The sequence below is a fragment of the Bombina bombina genome, chromosome 3, assembly GCF_027579735.1.
Source record: "Bombina bombina isolate aBomBom1 chromosome 3, aBomBom1.pri, whole genome shotgun sequence".
NCBI classification, from domain to species: Eukaryota; Metazoa; Chordata; class Amphibia; order Anura; family Bombinatoridae; genus Bombina; species Bombina bombina.
The window spans coordinates 944,900,727-944,920,570 of record NC_069501.1 but is presented as its reverse complement, the minus strand read 5'-3'; the positions used below and the strand labels follow the sequence as shown (position 1 = coordinate 944,920,570).

General features: G+C 37.7%; 1 protein-coding gene across 1 annotated transcript in view; it reads left to right on the top strand.

Moving 5' to 3' along the window:
- The window catches only part of VWA8 (von Willebrand factor A domain containing 8), a 1,436,595-nt gene that overhangs the window by 404,133 nt on the left and 1,012,618 nt on the right, over positions 1-19,844 (top strand). Inside the window, exon 9 of the mRNA XM_053707969.1 lies at positions 4,420-4,528. Coding sequence (XP_053563944.1) covers positions 4,420-4,528 — 109 coding nt within the window. The remainder of the gene's footprint in view (positions 1-4,419; positions 4,529-19,844) is intronic.

Below are 19,844 nucleotides of genomic sequence, written 5' to 3'. Positions count from 1 at the left end.
CTGAGAGCGATATTCAACGCGCTTCAGGCGTGGCCTCAGCTGGCGTCTGCCAGATTCATAAGATTCCAGTCGGACAATATCACGACTGTAGCAAATATCAATCATCAGGGGGGAACAAAGAGTTCTCTAGCGATGATAGAGGTTACCAAAATAATTCAATGGGCAGAGACTCACTCTTGCCATCTATCAGCAATCTATATCCCAGGAGTGGAGAACTGGGAAGCGGATTTTCTAAGTCGTCAGACTTTTCATCCGGGGGAGTGGGAACTCCATCCGGAGGTGTTTGCACAATTGATTCAGCAATGGGGCACACCAGAATTGGATCTGATGGCGTCTCGTCAGAATGCCAAACTTCCTTGATACGGGTCCAGGTCAAGGGATCCTCAGGCAGTACTGATAGATGCTCTAGCAGTACCCTGGTTGTTCAACCTGGCTTATCTGTTTCCACCATTTCCTCTCCTTCCTCGTTTGATTGCCAGAATCAAACAGGAGAGAGCTTTGGTGATTTTGATAGCACCTGCGTGGCCACGCAGGACTTGGTATGCAGACCTGGTGGACATGTCATCTCTTCCACCATGGACTCTGCCACTGAGACAGGACCTTCTGATTCAAGGTCCGTTCCAGCATCCAAATCTAGTTTCTCTGCGACTGACTGCTTGGAGATTGAACGCTTGATCTTATCCAAGCGGGAGTTCTCTGAGTCGGTCATAGATACCTTGATTCAGGCTCGAAAGCCTGTCACCAGGAAAATTTATCATAAGATATGGCGTAAATATCGTTATTGGTGCGAATCCAAAGGCTACTCATGGAGTAGGATCAGGATTCCTAGGATTTTGTCCTTTCTCCAAGAAGGATTGGAGAAGGGGCTATCAGCTAGTTCCTTAAAGGGACAGATATCTGCTTTATCAATTCTACTGCACAAACGTCTGGCAGATGTTCCAGACGGTCAGTCATTCTGTCAGGCTTTAGTTAGAATCAAGCCTGTGTTTAAACCTGTTGCTCTGCCATGGAGTTTGAATTTAGTTCTTAAGGTTCTTCAAGGGGTTCCGTGTGAACCTATGCATTCCATGGATATTAAGCTTCTATCTTGGAAAGTTCTGTTTTTAGTTGCTATCTCTTCGGCTCGAAGAGTTTTTGAACTATCTGCATTGCAATGCAACTCGCCTTATCTTGTTTTCCATGCTGATAAGGTGGTTTTGCGTACCAAACCTGGATTCCTTCCTAAGGTTGTTACTAATAAGAATATTAATCAAGAAATTGTTGTTCCTTCTTTGTGTCCTAATCCTTCCTCTAAGAAGGAGCGTCTATTGCACAACTTGGACGTGGTTCGTGCTTTAAAAGTTTTACTTGCAAGCGACCAAAGATTTCCGTCAAACATCTTCTTTGTTTGTTGTCTATTCTGGAAAACGTAGAGGTCAAAAAGCTACGGCTACCTCTCTTGCTTTTTGGCTGAAAAGCATCATCCGTTTGGCATACGAGACTGCTGGACAGCAGCCTCCTGAAAGAATTACAGCTCACTCTACTAGAGCGGTGGCTTCCACATGGGTTTTTAAAAATGATGCTTCTGTTGAACAGATTTGTAAGGCTGCGACTTGGTCTTCGCTTCATACCTTTTCCAAATTTTACAAATTTGATACCTTTTGCTTCTTCGGAGGCTGTTTTTGGGAGAAAAGTTCTTCAAGCAGTGGTGCCTTCTGTTTAACCATCTGTCTTGTCCCTCCCGTTCATCCGTGTCCTGTAGCTTTGGTATTGTATCCCACAAGTAAAGGATGAATCCGTGGACTCGTCTTACCTTTATAGAAGAAATGTAAATTTATGCTTACCTGATAAATTAATTTCTTCTATGGTAAGACGAGTCCACGGCCCGCCCTGTCATTTTAAGACAGATTATATTTTTTTTATTTAAACTTCAGTCACCTCTGCACCTTGTAGTTTCTCCTTTTCCTTCCTGTACCTTCGGTCGAATGACTGGGGGGTGGAGCTAAGGGAGGAGCTATATAGACAGCTCTCTTGTGGTGCTCTTTGCCACTTCCTGTAGGGAAGGATAATATCCCACAAGTAAAGGATGAATCCGTGGACTCGTCTTACCATAGAAGAAATTAATTTATCAGGTAAGCATAGATTTACTTTTTTGTTGAGAGTCTCCTTGTTTGATTTATATCCAAAATTGGGATATTTCAGGGACTAGATTTGTCTTTTTTCCAAAGGTGTTTTCTTCTGATAACATCAATCTGGGAAACTGTAGTTACTTTTCTTTGTTCTAATACATAAAATTCTAAAGAAAGGCTTCTTCATAATTTAGATGTAATGAGAGCATTTCATTTCTACTTGCAAGCCTATAAAGATTTTAGACAATCCTCTAATTTGTATTTTCCTTTCTCTGGTCTAGACAAAGGTCAGAAGGCCGTATTCGTTACTTTAGCTTCTTGGTTAAAATTCTTGTTCACAAGGCTTACTTGGACGCAAGAAAGTCTCTACAAAAATGCATTGCAGCCAATTCTACCAGATCAGTTTCCACTTCCTTGGGTTTCAAAATGAGTCTTCTATTAAACAAATATGCCAGGCAGCAACATGGTCATCCTTACATAATTTTACTAAAATTCTACCATTTTGTTGTTTTTGCTTCTTCTGAAGCTACTTTTGTTAGGAAAGTCCTCCAGGCAGCAGTATCTGGAAATTAGGTGTCTGCCTTTCAATATTTTGTTATTGTCTTGCTAAAATTACTCATGGACTCCACAGCTTGAGTATTAGTTCCCAGGTCTAATGGCCCGTGGACTCTCACCACCTTATGAAAGAAAATATAATTTTTGCTTACCTGTTAAATTAATTTATTTTGTGGTGGTGAGAGTCCATGAGACCCACCAGATTTTTTGCTAATTTTTCTGATGATATTTTTTTCTGTCGGCAGTTTAAGTGTGCACCTCTTTATTCCTGCTCATTTTTTGTTGCTCTTATTGTTTTCTACCTTATTCTTGCTTGGCTATAGGTTAGACTAGTTTACCAGTGAGGTGGGAGGGTTTTTAACATGACGAGGTATCCTTCTCATGCACATTGCTTAAAGTGCGTATGACGAACACAGGTTCATCATACAGGGAGACCCTCTTCTGATCCAGATCCTGGGGACCCCAGCACTGCACATAGGGAAAGGAGCTCCTTTACCCATTGCGGTCTTTTGCCTGTAGGCCCGTCACAAGGGGACAGGGCTAACTGCCAAAGCTTACAGAGACAGCTGGAGAGAGGGCTGGGGAAGAGGGCTTTGGAAGCCTATATCTCAGCCCCCAGGCCACATACAAGACCAAGTGACACCTCTTTTGATAAAGGAATGCCTGAAATTTGCAGGAACTCACCGGACAAATGGCAAATTCCTGCAGCATCATTTAAAATGCTGTTTTAGCAGAGGGAGAGGAGGGCTCTAACTGAGCTCCTATCTCCCCTATTGTTTAGGCTAGAGGGACAAGTGATACCTCATTTTAAAGTTCATACTTCCCTCTTTCAAATGAGGGGTCATAACACTCTCTAATTTGCAGGTGATCACCACTATAATTTATGCTTACCTGGTAAATTAATATCTTTCATGGCGGTGAGAGTCCACATGACGCACCAATTTTTTTTAAATTTATGTATTTTTTTCTGGTGGTATTTCTAGTTTTCACCTAATTTTCCCTACTTTGTTCTTTCCTATCTTTCTTCTTCTCCTTTCTTGTCTATACTTAAGACTAGCATACCAGAGAGGTGGGAGGGATTAAGTACTCTTGGAGTTTTGGGAATCATTGCCTCCTCCTAATGGCAAGGAATTGAATCCCAGGAGTAATGGGCTCTCACCACCATCCAAGAAATTAATTTATCAAGTAAGGATTTGGTGTGAAGGAACTTGAGTGGCCTCCACAGAGCCTTTACCTCAACCTCATTGAAGACCTTCTTGTTCAAAATTAGTGCCTGACCTTCTAAATGGCTGAATGGGCACACATTTTCATAAACACCATCAGAAATCTTGTGGAAAGCCTTCCCATAAGAGTGACAGCTTTAAAAGCTGCAAAAGGTGGGGAAATTTCATACTAATGCCAATGGTTTTGAAACAGAATTTCCAGCAATCGCCGATAGTGGTGGGGTAATAGTCAGGTGTCCACATGCGTTGGGCCATATAGTGTATGTGCAGCCACCAATCCTCAACTAGCATTTAGTAGTGCAATGCTGCTCATGACCCTACCTAGATATTCTAGCTATGCACTTCAACAAAGAATACCAAAAAATACCAAGAGACCAATGCAAATTTGATAATAGCAGTAAAATGGAAATCTCTTTAAAATGGCATGCTCTACCTAGATCATGAAAGTTTAATTTAACGTTACCGTCCCTTTAAGGAAGAGCTTTTTAATTTGTCTCCTTGTATGTGACTTAATTTCCTTTTGTGTCTTTCAGAATTTCTCAGTTATTGTCATTTGCCACAACTCTCTGTTCACAAGAATCTTCAAGTTTGGGCCTTCCTGATTTCCCAGTAGATAATTTACAAGCAGCTGTTGCAATAATGGTAAAAATCAATGTGTTTTATACAGTTACATGCATTATCTCTACAAAAAAAGTATAGTAGGCTTTATCTATAGCTTTATATGATTTTGAGTTTTAATATATGCTTCAAATGATGATGTTAATACATAAACAAATGTAAATATTAAGTGAACATCCATGCTTAAAAGTATATTAAAATAAGCTATGTGGTACAGTAGGCATAATCATGACTTGTCTATGAAAATATTGTCAAAATGACATTTTCTTTGCACAGTAGAGTGTATGAAATAAAAGGAGACGTAGGAAGCTAGCAGAGGGACATGAATAACATAGTAACACCAGTTGAGAAACGTTAAAAGCAATGTTTTGGGTGAGTGGAATAAATATTCACAGAAATAAGAGACATATAAAAAATTAAAGGGACAATTAAAAGTACCAAATCAAAGTTGGGCATACAAATGTTGAGTTACTAATAACCTAACAAATTTAATAATTTGGAAATAAACAGCAGGTACCTAACTGATATATATATATATATATATATATATATATATACTGTATATATATAAAGAACTGTTGACATTTACGGACTAACGTATGTGAGCGCTCATAATATATGCCTTAACAAATAAAATACTTTGTGTAACCTATTTGATTTTTGATTTCCATTTGACACTCTTGGTTTTATGTTTTAAATACGGAGAGTAATTTAAATTTTAACCATAGTATGTTAATATAGACACCGGTGTCTTACTTTTATTGCCTATATAAGTGTTTTAGACTGGATCGTAAGAAGGAATATATTTTTATTTAATAGCATTTTATAGTAAATGAGATGTTCTTCATTCCTTCCTTGTTATAATAAATCTTTATATAATGTATTCTTGATTTGAATTAATGAACTTACGTGTAAATTCATCAATTATTTAATAGACATTGTACTCAGTATTAAATTGTTCGATTGTACAGTGTAAATTAGATACATCAGACTGCCGTAGGCGCCACCTCCATCCGTTTTGTGTTTGCACCAGAGAGTGCCAAGTATACCTAGTGATGCTCTGAAATGGAGAACTCCAGAATGCTGTGAAATCAGATCACTTTGTATTGTAAACTTATAGTAAAATAAAGCAATGAGTGTACACTAGGCAATACTTAGTTTTGAGTAGTTAATAGCTTGTTTATTGATAAAAGGCAGAAAGACAGATCACTGTAATCACTCAGGAGACAAAACACTTTGTGGAAGTTTCCTCTCAACAGCTGCTTGTTCAATTCTTCGTTCTGCTTGGAGGTAACTCTGCTAACAAATCTTGAAGGTTTCTTTGTTCAGTTAAAGTCCCTGTTCAAGTTTCATTTGGAGAATACATGACAAGGGATCTAAGACCATTCCTCCATACATATTTTCTCCAGATCCTTCAAATTTTGAGGTTGACACTGGTGGACTCGCCTCTTCAGTTCACCCCACAGGTTTTCTATGGGGTTCAAGTCAGGGGACTGGAAGGGCCATGGCAGGACCTTGATTTTGTGGTCAGTAAACAATTTTTGTGTTGATTTTGATGTATGTTTTGGATCATTGTCCTGCTGGAAGATTCAACTATAGTCCATTTTAAGCTTTCTGGCAGAGGCAGTCAGGTGTTCATTTAATATCTGTTGATATTTGATGCCATGTATCCTAACAAAATGTCCAGGTCCTTTGGCAGAAGAGCAGCCCCAAAACATTAAAGAGCCACCACCATATCTGTGGGCATTAGGTACATTTCCATATGGCTGCCTGTCTGTGTGCACAAAACCTACCTCTGGCATTTATTGCCAAAAAGCTCTATTTCTTTCTAATGACACGGTGAGTCCACGGATCATCATCAATTACTGTTGGGAATATCACTCCTGGCCAGCAGGAGGAGGCAAAGAGCACCACAGCAGAGCTTTTAAATATCACTTTCCTTCCCATAAACCCCAGTCATTCTCTTTGCCTACGTTAAATGCAAGGAGGTGGTAAAGTTATCTTGAAAACTTTAAGTTTATTCTGCTCGGAGGGTTTCAGTACTCTCAGCTTGCAGTTTTTCCTTATTTCGTATTTCTGGCAGATAAGGCAGTTTGGGTTTTCTTCCTAAGGTTGTGTCGGACAGAGACTTTCATCAAGAACTGGTTGTTCCGTCTTCCTGTCCTAAACCTTTTTCTCATAAGGAACGTCTGTTGCACAGCTTAGATGTTGTGCGGGCTCTTAGATTTATTTACAGGCTACAAAGGTCTTTTGTCAGTCCTCTGGATTGTTTGTGGTTTTCTGGATAGTCATAAAGGCCAGAAAAGTTTCCGCCACTTCTCTTTCTCTCTAGTTGAGAAGTGTTAGTTGTAGGACTCAGGAGCCTGCTGGAGAGCAGCCTCCTGATCAAATTACTGTTCACTCCACTAGGACGGTGTTTTCGTTTTAGGCCTTCAAGAAATAGGTTTATGTAGAACAGATCTGTAAGGTGACGACTTGGCCTTCCTTGCTTATTTTTTCTAAAGTCTATTAATTTGGTTCTTTTGCCTCGGCTGAGGTTCTTTTGGAAGAAAGGGTCTTCAAGCAGTGGTGCCTTCTGTTTAGGTTACATGTCTTGTTCCTCCCATATGATCTGTGTCCTCTAGCTTGGGTATTGATTCCCAACAGTAATTGATGATTATCCGTGGACTCACTGTGTCATTAGAAAGAAAACAAAATATATGCTTACCTGATAAATTTAATTATTTCTTGACGCGGTGAGTTCTCGACCCTCCCTGTTTTTCAGACAGTTTTTTTTTTATATAAACCTCAGGCACCTCTGCACCTTGTGTTATTTCCTTTCTCTCCTTTTCCTTTGGTCGAATGACTGGGGTTTGTGGGAAGGGCAGTGATATTTAACAGCTCTGCTGTGATGCTCTTTGCCTTCTCCTGCTGGTCAGGAGTGATATTCCCAAAAGTAATTGATGATGATCCGTGGACTCACTGTGTCAAGAAAGAAATACATTTATCAGGTAAGCATAAATTTTGTTTTTGGTTTCATCTGACCATAGAACCTGATCCCATTTGAAGTTCCAGTTGTGTCTGGCAAACTGCAGACGCTTGAGTTTGTTTCTGGATGAGAGTAAAGGCTTTTGTCTTGAAACCCTTCCAAACAACTTGTGGTGATGTAGGTGACGTCGGATTGTAGTTTTGGAGACTTTCTGACCCCAAGATGCAACTAACTTCTGCAATTCTCCAGCTGTGATCCTTGGAGATATTTTGGCCACTCGAACCATCCTCTTCACAGTGCGTTGAGACAATATAGATACACATCCTCTTCCAGGTTGATTCATAACATTTCTAGTTGACTGAAACTTCTTAATTATTGCCCTGATGGTGAAAATTGGCATTCTCAATGCTTTTGCTATTTTCTTATAGTCATTTCCCATTTTGTGAAGCTCAATAGATTTTTTCCGCACATCACAGCTATATTCCTTGGTCTTACCCATTGCGATGAAGGGAAGGGAATCTGGCCTATGTGTTACCTAATATTTAGTCATGGTTGAATAATTTCCTGTTCCTAGTCACCCAGGTGTACTAAAACATGTAAAATATTAATGGAAATATACTTCAGATATATTTTTCTCATATGAATTCAGAGGGGTGCCAATAATTGTGCCTCATATATATTTAACATATGATTTATTTTTTGGATAAACCTGTGTTGTGTTTGCAATTGTTTGATATCCATGAGAGCAGAATATTTTTGTGTATTTTTTTGAACAAAAGATCAAAAGCTTAAACAACAAAAACAATTTTTCACAGCCTTTTTTGCCAATATTAGTGGAGGGCGCTGTAGATATAATGTTAAAGCAAAAAGAACGCAAAGTATCCAAGTACTCTGTCTTATTCAGAAGTCATAGTTATTAATATATTTCATCTAGTGGCCCTGCTTCATTAATTAATCAAAAATAGCCAGAAAACCAAGCAGTTTTTACTGTTCTCTTTTTAAACTTTTTTTTTTTATTATTGTTCTTAAATAGAATTATTAGCTTCTTTCTTAGGTAACCAATCATGAGTCTTACATTGCTTGAACTATGGACTTGGTTACTTAAAAGTATATTGTAGTCAACTTTTTTCTTTCATCTAAGGGTCATGTGTGGATATTCCCCATTCCCCTCCTGGAATGGGGAATCCTAGGAGGAGGCAAATTATACCCCAGCATACTAGAGTTTTAAATTGCTCCCACTTCTTCAATCATTTTTTTTCCTCCTTGATGAGTAGTGGGGTGAAAGTGAAGTCAGAACTACTCGTTGTTGAGATGGGTCCTCTAACTGATCTACTGCCCACTTCCTCCTTGCAGTATCCTCCTTGCCAGTCAAGGAGAAAAAGCTGGAATCATCAAGGGAAACTTACGTTGGAGTTTTATCACTTACACTGATTGGTCACAAACAACCAAGCGGCTGCTACCTTAAACTCACTGTGTATATATGTGATCTTGTGAAGTTAGGACACTGACACAAAAGCGTGTGCATACCTGCAAAGCTGTTTTTAACCCTTAGTGATTTATGTCTGTGTTTGTTTTTTATTAAACCTGTTTGCTGTGAACCAGGAGGTGTTTTATGTTTAGGTGCTTATACTGAGAGCTAAGTTATATCTCTCCTACACGTGAGTAGGATTATCTCAAGTGGGGGATTGTTACCTTACATATTCTGTGCTGTACTATGTTTGCTTTTCTCTTTCCTTGAGGATTTCTTCTGAGGATTCATAAAAACAGGATCAAAGTTTGTCTTTGTACCTTACTCAAGAGGACTCTGACTTTTTTATTTGATATCTTACATTTTAATGGTCTGTATCTGATTCTTTATTTTGGCACATTTTATTTCACATATTTTTTATTTGTGTTTTTCACCATTGTGACACATTTTTTTTTTTTTTTAAATATTTTATTTATTTCCAGCACTGGTCACAGCAACAAACAATGTAAATTAGAGAAAACCTTACAAAGTACAATAACAAACATTGTCACCACAACAGCACTGGGTTTTGTTATATACTCTATTATCTTAGTTCTCCTTGACCCCTCTTACCCTCTCTATTTTCTATTTACTACCTATGATTACACTAAGTCTATATGTGACCTCTATTGGAAATACCATGTTAACAGTAGCATGCTGATTGCCAGATTATCTTACTCTTTGTCTCTTGTTTAGATGGGTAGCTTTGTATCCCGCTTTGAGCTTACTAGCAGATTCTCAAGAGTCTTTGTCATCAAGTCGTCTTCTTTACATAATAAAAGTGGTATCTTCCATTTAGAAGTGAGTCTCTTAATGTTTAGCTATCAACTTGTAATAGCAATTCCTACTCCATCCCTATCTTTTCCACACTATCACTAGAAGTCTGCACTCCTCAGTCCCACCTTGAGGCGCTCCCCCCAGGGTCTTTTCTCTACTTCCCGTCCAACTCTATCTAGAACTCTAATGGTTTGTTAGGGAAAAATATTCAATTTTCCATGTAATTGAGCTTCTAATACAGGTTCAGAATCCTTGAATGGGTAAATAATCTGTTTCTGATGTGATAAGTCTAGGCTACAGATAAGAGGCTCCCACTTGGATAAGAAGTGCTTTGTCCTTAGTGTTATGTCTCCCTGTTTGTCTATTTGTTCATATACCATTTGTTTTTGTAATGTTTCTTTGAGGTGTGGTAGATTTGGCGGTGTGGGTGCCATCCACTGTTTAAAAATTAGTTTTCTAGCTTGTAGTATTACATTGTGAATGAACTATGTATGTTTCCGTATCTCTGACTGTGGGTGCAGAAATATCACCATTTCCGTTGTCAGCTCAATTCTTTCCCCGGTAGTATTCTCCAACCACCTCTTCATGCCCCAGAATTTTGTTAGCCTCGGGCATTCCCATATCATATGTATGATGTTTGGGTTGGGATATGAACATTTTGGGCATAGACCCGAAGCCTCCGGGTTCCATTTGTGAAACATTTTGGGTGTTATGTATGTATTGTGTAGTAGCTTTGTATGTGACTCACGTATTTCATTTGATAAGGAGGCCTTTCTCACCTTTGTGAAACTTTGTTCAATACACTGATCTATAGATGGCTGTCCAGTCAATGTGTTCCATGTTTTCTGAAGGTGGGCTTTAGTAGCATTATTGGGTGCAGTTTGGAGGGCGTTGTAAGTGTAGGAGATAGAAGTCATCCCTCCTTTTGTCAATGTCAACAGTCTGTAAATGTCACATTTAGTGTCAGGCATATCACCAGTTTTCAGGAGGTCCTGTACATAATGTCTCATCTGAAGAATAGCAAAGTGGTGTTTGTTAGGTATATTGAAGTCTTTTTGCAGGTCCTTGAAGGGCCTAACCGTTTTCTCATTCTCCGACAACACTTGTCGGAGAGTCGATACACCCCACTCCTCCCATTGCTTAAAGGGTTTTGTGGTGAATCCTGCTTGGAAATCTGGATTGCCTCGCAGAGGGAGGTATATAGTATGTCTGAGACTCCCAGGGCCTTGCAAATCTTCCACCACGCCCTTATGGGATGGTGAAGAAGGGTTGCACCTGACTATGGTGTCAACTTGTGCGCGCGTCATGTGTGGAAGCATTTTCAGGGACCATGGTTTAATGATCTCCGTCTCCAGTTTGTAATTGGTAAAGTGTCCCCTATCTAAAAACCAATCCATCACGTATTTAGCCAAAGCTGTCCAATTATAGTGCTCAATGTTTGGAAGCCCAAAACCTCCCATCGCAGGTGTGCAAGTCATTTTAAGGTGGCTTATTCTGTGTTTTTTCCACTTCCACAGGAAGTGCAGTATGTCCCTTTTTAAAAACTTGAGGTCGACACATTTTATTTTTATTGAATAAAATATTTTTTTCACATGCCCCTCTTGCAAAAGTATAATGAGGCAATTTCTAATACAATGTCCCGTTTTCTTTCTTCATATGAGAGGGCATTTCAAAATGTATTGCAATTGTTATTTTTTTCTAAGTGTCCCTGTTTCTTTTTTTTAAGTTTTCAGCCTGTTGCTCCGAGATTAAATGTACAGTACATCCTAAATCCAACTCCAGAAAAAATAAGTTGACATTGAAAAAGCATTCTGCAACAAATGCATATTAAGTTTCTTATTCTACTTTATATTAATATAACAAATAACTGACAGTTGATAAAATCCATATAAATCAGACCATTATTCAGGAATTAGATGCACAGGCTACAAGGAACCACTGGTTTTCCACATGATTTGGCACATTGAGCCGGTAAAAAAAAGACATTTATTCAAACTTGATACAACAAAAATGTACAAGAAACAAGTAACAGCCTGGACACATAACCAGTCTCATTTTGTGCCTTCAAGGGACATAATCAGTGACACAAAGAGGCTACTGCCTAGTCTCAAAAATATAGCCAAAAAAAATAAATAGTAGCCTCACCAATATAAAACTATTACCTTTAATTGACAACTTGAGAATCAAAGCATACAAAACACACCATTTCGGGGGAAATGATGACCTGTTTTTTTTTTTTAATCTTTGATTCCCAGTTTCTCAAATTAAAGGGCATTGTTTTTATATTAGTGCGGCTGCAGTTTCTTTTTCCCTTTTTTCACACTTAAAGGGACAATAAAGTCAAAAGGAAACATTTTTTGGTTCAGACAGAGCATGCAATTTTATACAACTTTCCAATTTAGTTTTATTATCAAATTTATTTTGTTCTCTTGTCATCCTCTGTTGAAGCATAAACCTAGGTATGCTGATAGGAGCTTAGGAGTGTGCACACATCTTTAGCAGTCTATGGCATTTTTTATAACTTTGCAATAAACAATATTGCAAGCACTGCTGCCAGATGGCTATAGACACATGCACACTCCTGAGCTCACCTAGAATTGCTCTTTCACAAATTATATCAAAAACAAAATTGATAATAAAAGAAAATTGAAAAGTTTAGAATTCCATAGTGTACATTTGAATATTTACATCATTAAATTCCTAAAAGTTTACATTAAACACAAGGGTAAATCTCCCACTAATCACAGTTTAAAAAAACACTCAAATGCACAATGTTTGAGCTTTCTAAGGCAGCTGTTTTGCACAAATGCTTTAAACGGTGTAAAAAAATTGCTCCATCTACTGCTCAAAAGCATTCTTGCAAATCTGCTGCCATATTTCTTCAGACACGTGCACAATACCTACGTAGATATTCTTATCCACAAATAATTCATTGAGAATGAGGTAAATTTTATTACAGGAGTAATTAGGAAACGTTTTTAATTGTATTATATCAGTGGTTCCGAAATTCTTTCAGCCACCACCCCTTGGTGCCATAAACTATCAGTGCCCATCTACCTTGTAAAAATATTATTAAGAGTAGCAGTGCACACCCCTTAACGAAGATCTCAACACAATACAGCTTATAGGACCATTGAATTTAGTAGAATTGCTTAAAGGGATACTAAACCCAACTTTTTTCTTTCCTGATTCAGATAGCACATGCAATTTTAAGCAACTTTTAAATTTTTCTTAGTTTTCTTGGTATCTTTATTAGAAAATATAAGAATGTGAAGCTTAGGAGCAGGACCATTTTTTGTTCAGCACCTGGGTTGCGCTGAACCAATCAGCTCAGCGCTAACCAAGGTGCTGAACTAAAAATAGACCAGGTTCTTAGCTTAGATTCCTGTTTTTTCAAATAAAGATAGCAAGAGAACGAAGAAAAATTTATAAGAGTAAACTAGAAAGTTGCTTAAAATGGAATGCTCTATCTGAATCATAAAAAGTAAAAATTGGGTTTAGTATCCCTTTAATCAATACATGCATAATAAAAAGACAATGCAAAATGTATTAGTTTGAATTTAAAATGGGTATTAGATTGTTTCTATCTTAATGGGAGGAGAGTCCACTGCTTCATTCATTACTTGTGGGAATTAAGAACCTGGCCACCAGGAGGAGGCAAAGACACCCCAGTTAAAGGCTTAAATACCTCCCCCACTCCCCTCATCCCCCAGTCATTCTTTGCCTTTCGTCACAGGAGGTTGGCAGAGAAGTGTCGGAAAATTGGAGTAGTCTCTTATGGAGGGTAGTACTCTTTGAAATGGGACTGGAGTTTAAAGTAGTCCTGTCAGCCTCTCAGTGATAGCTTGGGTGAAAGTTAAAATCCGGAGATGCAGGGAGAGTCTTTCTGTGAAACCATCCCGACTCATGATTAACAGGTCCTTAAGCAATCGGTGTTGACGAGTTTTGCTGCCTGCTTTATTTACTCAAGTCCATGTCAGGAGCGATGCTACTTACCTGTCACACTTGAAGGGCCGTGTTCCTGTTCCATGGCATAGATTCTGGTAAGATCGTTTCATTTATACACATATGATAACGCAAGAAGACAGGGTCACAGTGTGTCTCCTTTTATCTGTATAGAATTGAGTGTTAATATCCTTGGAAAGGGGATTGTTAAACAGGGGGGGATTTATGCATAATATCTTTATTGTGTTTGATGCTACTTCATGTGTGAAATGAGGCTCCAGCAATGTGTAAACAGTCAGGTGAAGGGCGACGCGGCCTCTTTTGATGCGTTTTCTCTATAGTGCAGGGGTGGTCCTGCATGGCACTCCATGTGACCGGTGTGGCCTCTCAACTTCCTCTTTCCTGATCGGCAATTGTGGGAGACATAACGGTTTCCCTGTGTCCGGGTCATAAGAGGTGGTGAGTGCCCCGGCCATTGGCCCGCATTAAACAGGAGCAAGCCTTGACCATTCTGATTGCTCCGTTGTGGCCACGGAGGACGTGGTTGTGGATCTAGTTGGAATGTTGTTGTCTCCTCCATGGAGGTTACCCTGTTGCAGAGATCTGCTAGTTCAGGGTCCCTTTCTTCACCAAAATCTCGATTCTCTGAGGCTGACTGCTTGGATATTGGACGCCTAGTCTTGGCCAAGAGAGGGTTCTCCGAGAGAGTGATTGATACTCTCATTCAGGCCAGGAAACCGGTCACTCAATCTACCATAAGGTGTGGCGGACCTATTTATCCTGTTGTGAGGAACGTGGATATTCCTTGCACAAGATTAGGGTATCCAGGATTCTGACTTTTCTTAGAGATGGTTTGGATAAGGGCCTTGGCGCTAGTTCCTTAAGGGGACAGATTTCGGCCTTATCCATGCTATTACACAAAAAGCTAGCAGAGCTTCCTGATATTCAGTCCTTTGTTCAGGCTCTGTCCAGAATAAGACCGGTATTTAGACCTTCTGCTCCTCCTTGGAGCTTGAACTTGGTTTTAAGGCTTTGCAGAGGGCACCGTTTGAGGCTATGCATGCGCTTGACATTAGGATTCTCTCCTGGAAGGTTTTGTTTCTTTTGGCTATTGCATCGTTTCGCAGAGTCTCTGAGTTAGCGGCCTTGCAATTTGAACCCCCTTACCTGGTTTTTCACACCGATAAGGCTGTGCTTCGCACTGGATTGGGTTTTCTTCCCAAGGTGGTGTCAGATCGTAACATCAATCAGGAGATAGTGGTTCCTTCTTTGTGTCCTAACCCTTCTTCACCCAAAGAGAGGTTACTTCATAACTTGGATGTGGTTCGAGCCTTGAAGTTCTACCTTCAGGCCACGAAGGATTGCAGACAGACTTTGTCTTTGTTTGTGTTGTATTCAGGGAAGCGTAGGGAGCAGAGTGCCTCTTCTACTTCACTGTCCTTTTGGTTGAGGAACATTATTGGTTTTGGCCTATGAGACAGCAGGACATAATTCTCCTCAGAGAATTATTGCTCACTCAACTAGAGATGTGGCCTCTTCGTGGCCTTTAAGAACGAGGCCTCTGTGGAGCAGATTTGTAAGGCGGCTACTTGGTCTTCCTTACATTCTTTTGCTAAATTTTACAAAATGTTTTTTCTTCAGCAGAAGCTGTTTTTGGGAGAAAGGTTCTACAGGCTGTGGTGCCCTCAGTATAGGGTCCGCCTACTTTTGCCCTCCCATTTTTTTCATTCAGTGTCCTCTAGAGCTTGGGTATTTGTTCCCACAAGTAATGAATGAAGCAGTGGACTCTCCTCCCATTTAAGATGGAAAACATAAATTATGCTTACCTGATAATTTCATTTCCATCTGTGGGAGGAGAGTCCACTGCTCCCGCCCGTTTGCTCTGGTGGGTGTACCTAAATTTAATTTATTCTTCTGGCACTATTTATACCCTTATATTTTTCCTACTGTTCCTTGTTCCCTTGGCAGAATGACTGGGGGATGAGGGGAGTGGGGGAGGTATTTACGCCTTTGGCTGGGGTGTCTTTGCCTCCTCCTGGTGGTCAGGTTCAAAATTCCTACAAGTAATGAATGAAGCAGTGGACTCTCCTCCCACAGATGGAAATTAAATTATCAGGTAAGCATAATTTATGTTTTTCTGACAAATTTTTCAATTACAAAATGCAAATATTTATATTCTGTTAATTCTTGCACATGCTCAGTAGGAGCTGGTGCCTCAGAAAGTGCACATATAAATATAGTGTGCAAATTTAGATTATGGAAGTGAATTGGAAAGTTGTTTATTACTGTGTGCTTCAGGGGCCCCTATCTCAGGGCCAGGGTCTTCAGTTGATCTGGCAAGGGATAATTTTGCCTTCCATTATAGGCTGGCTCGCCTTCGTGTTCTTTTAAGACATGTTTTGGCAATGTTGGAGGATCCCAGTCCTAGTGGGCCAAAGGGATCCACGGCCTTAGAAGCTGGATGGCAAAATGGATATTACGTTTGGGGATGAAGCCGATCTCCTTGACGTCACAGTTTTTCTTTTTCTTTATGTCTTCGGTTCCAGTTCTGAGCTTGGGTGAATGGGGCTTTTAATCGGCTGGTCCCATTGTCGTCCTCATTCACCTTGGGCGTTCACCCGATGGGTGCTGCCTTCATTTTATTTTGATCCGGATAGATGTGTTTAATTTGATTTTTTTTTTAAGCTCATGTCTGTTAGATTTTCGTTTTTATGAACGTTCTTCTCTGGAACCGACACTTGCGATTTAGGTCGCGTGGGCACTTCCTTGGAAGTTGCGGACTTGTTGAATATTAGAATTATGTTTTTTCAAGTTCATTTATCGATTCTTCGGGATAAATTTTCTTGGACCTTGGGCAGTTCTATAGTGTGAGAAAATAAAGGGTTTATAGTGTATAAAGCGCTGGACTTAAAACGCTTTTTTGCCTCCCGAAATACTGTCCTCCTCCTGGACAGAGAAAATGTAAATAAAACAGAGAATGGTTTTCGGGGGCGCTCAGTAAGCTCAAAACGTTAGAGATATGAGTATGATCACATTAATAATGGGGACCTTAATAAGGGTGTTCTCAAATAATTATTTATATATATATATAATTATATATATTTGGACTCTTTTCCTTTTTGGTAAAAAATTATTGAAGGATAAATCACTCTTTTTTTATCTTTTATTGAAAAATACACCTTTATGTATTTATTCGTGTTTATTATAAATTTGCATAATGGTTGTTATGTTCTTTATTAGTTTTGAATATGAAACATTAAATGTGAATTCTAATGTTTATAAATTTTATCTGTACCCAAATAAATATAATGTCACATTGAAACACTTCCGGACTCTCAGTTTAAAGCCTCTATATATGTGATATGGTTAAACCAGGTACGTTTTTTTTTTTTTTGACTAATATATAGTGAAGAGAACTTGAAAATATATGCCAATTTTATAAAAAAAACTTTTACTTATTAAAAAACATTACATAAAAATCATAAAATACAAAATTATACAATTAGCAGATTTTCACTGAAATCTATTGTGACAAATTTGTTCCTTTAAAAACATACAATTAAACTTTCTTCTAAGAAAACCTTTGATATGCGTAGATATTTAAAATAAATTACTAAGCTTATAACTTTATGCAAGTGTTTTCAATATACTTCTGCTTTAAGAAAATGGCTTCTGTGTTTTCTTACTGGACTGATAAGTAAAGGATGGTCTAACGTTACCACCTTTAATTAACCAAAACAAATATTATTTTTAAAGAGAAAGCTGTATAGTCTCTTTTAGCAAATGGTAATTTTGTTGCAATGCCCCTTATTTTGACATATGTAACTTAGCGTGTTTTTTTAGAAATGGAAAGTCTCTCCAAATGTAACGATTACACAAAAGTCTCTCCTAATGCAAATTTCTCCTTGACAATAAACTTTAGTAGTGGCCAACTACTGAATACTTAAGTTGCCTTTTAGGACTTGCCTTAGGGAGGGTTTTTTTAAAAGATCTTTATATGATTAGTACCTTTGGTAGACTGTGAAAAAAATCATAGCAGCTAAAGGTTTTTTCCTGAAAGAAAAGGATTGCCGTGAAAAACAAACACCTGAAATCAAAAAGTAAAGACACTTGTTCCCCTGCGTACACTCTGTACTAAAGAGCAGGAAGAATAATTTGGTCTAAGGGATAAGAGACTTGCGCAAGTCTGAAAACATCCACCTGGAATAATTCTGACTGTTACTGACAAACATCAACTCCTGAGGGAAGATTACTCGAAGGAAGGGTAAGACTACCTGCATGGCAGGATTACTACAAAGGCTACCAAAGGTACTAATCATATAAAGATCTTTTAAAAAAAACCTCCCTAAGGCAAGTCCTAAAAGGCAACTTAAGCATTCAGTAGTTGGCCACTACTAAAGTTTATTGTCAAGGAGAAATATGCATTAGGAGAGACTTTTGTGTAATCGTTACATTTGGAGAGACTTTCCATTTCTAAAATAACACGCAAAGTTACATATGTCAAAATAAGGGGCATTGCAACAAAATTACCATTTGCTAAAATAGACTATACAGCTTTCTCTTTAAAAATAATATTTGTTTTGGTTAATTAAAGGTGGTAACGTTAGACCATCCTTTACTTATCAGTCCAGTAAGAAAGCACAGAAGCCATTTTCTTAAAGCAGAAGTATATTGAAAACACTTGCATAAAGTTATAAGCTTAGTAATTTATTTTAAATATCTACGCATATCAAAGGTTTTCTTAGAAGAAAGTTTAATTGTTTGTTTTTAAAGGAACAAATTTGTCACAATAGATTTCAGTGAAAAATCTGCTAATTGTATAATTTTGTATTTTATGATTTTTATGTAATGTTTTTTAATAAGTAAAAGTTTTTTTATAAAATTGGCATATATTTTCAAGTTCTCTTCACTATATATTAGTCAAAAAAAAAAAAAAAAAAAACGTACCTGGTTTAACCATATCACATATATAGAGGCTTTAAACTGAGAGTCCGGAAGTGTTTCAATGTGACATTATATTTATTTGGGTACAGATAAAATTTATAAACATTAGAATTCACATTTAATGTTTCATATTCAAAACTAATAAAGAACATAACAACCATTATGCAAATTTATAATAAACACAAATAAATACATAAAGGTGTATTTTTCAATAAAAGATAAAAAAAGAGTGATTTATCCTTCAATAATTTTTTACCAAAAAGGAAAAGAGTCCAAATATATATGATTATATATATATATAATTATTTGAGAACACCCTTATTAAGGTCCCCATTATTAATGTGATCATACCCATATCTCTAACGTTTTGAGCTTACTGAGTGCCCCCGAAAACCATTCTCTGTTTTATTTACATTTTCTCTGTCCAGGAGGAGGACAGTATTTCGGGAGGCAAAAAAGCGTTTTAAGTCCAGCGCTTTATACACTATAAACCCTTTATTTTCTGATTATAACTCTCTTCCATTTAGTGGAAAAGCGGCAGGACAGATATGGAGTTATTCTCATATAGAGAAAAACTATTGTCAGAATTAGAAAATAAAGAAACCCTAAATTCAAAAGGGAACTTTGAAAGATTGGACACAAATAAATTAGTTGCAGATCTAGAAAAAAATTTAATTAAAGAACTTAAACAAAAAATGGAATTGATTTCTCTAAATAGATATTTAGATAATGACATTATACCAAAAGGTTTAAAAATGAAAAAAAAATTGTACATTTACAATGGAATAATGCCCTTAAGGAAACATCCAAGACCCTGATTGAAATTATAAAAAAATCTAGGAATGAATCACTAGAAACTATTAATAAAGAAATATTGGACATTAAGTGTAAAATAAATAAAAGCAATGAGGAGTGTATTTTAAAAAATAAAGAAAAAACAATAATTGAGAGATTAGAATCTCTAAGGAATGAAATTTTAACAAATAAATGGAAAAAAATGGAAAGGGGTCAGAACGATAAAGAATTAGAACAAGAACAAACTGTGAATATAAATGAACAAATTCCATATCAAAGAACCGAAAATAGATCTGAGAATGATTGGGAATTTCAAACAAATAAAAAACAGGTGAAAATCAATTCAAATAGAAATAAAAATTATCCTAATCAGAATAGAAATGAAGATATAACATACGAGAGAA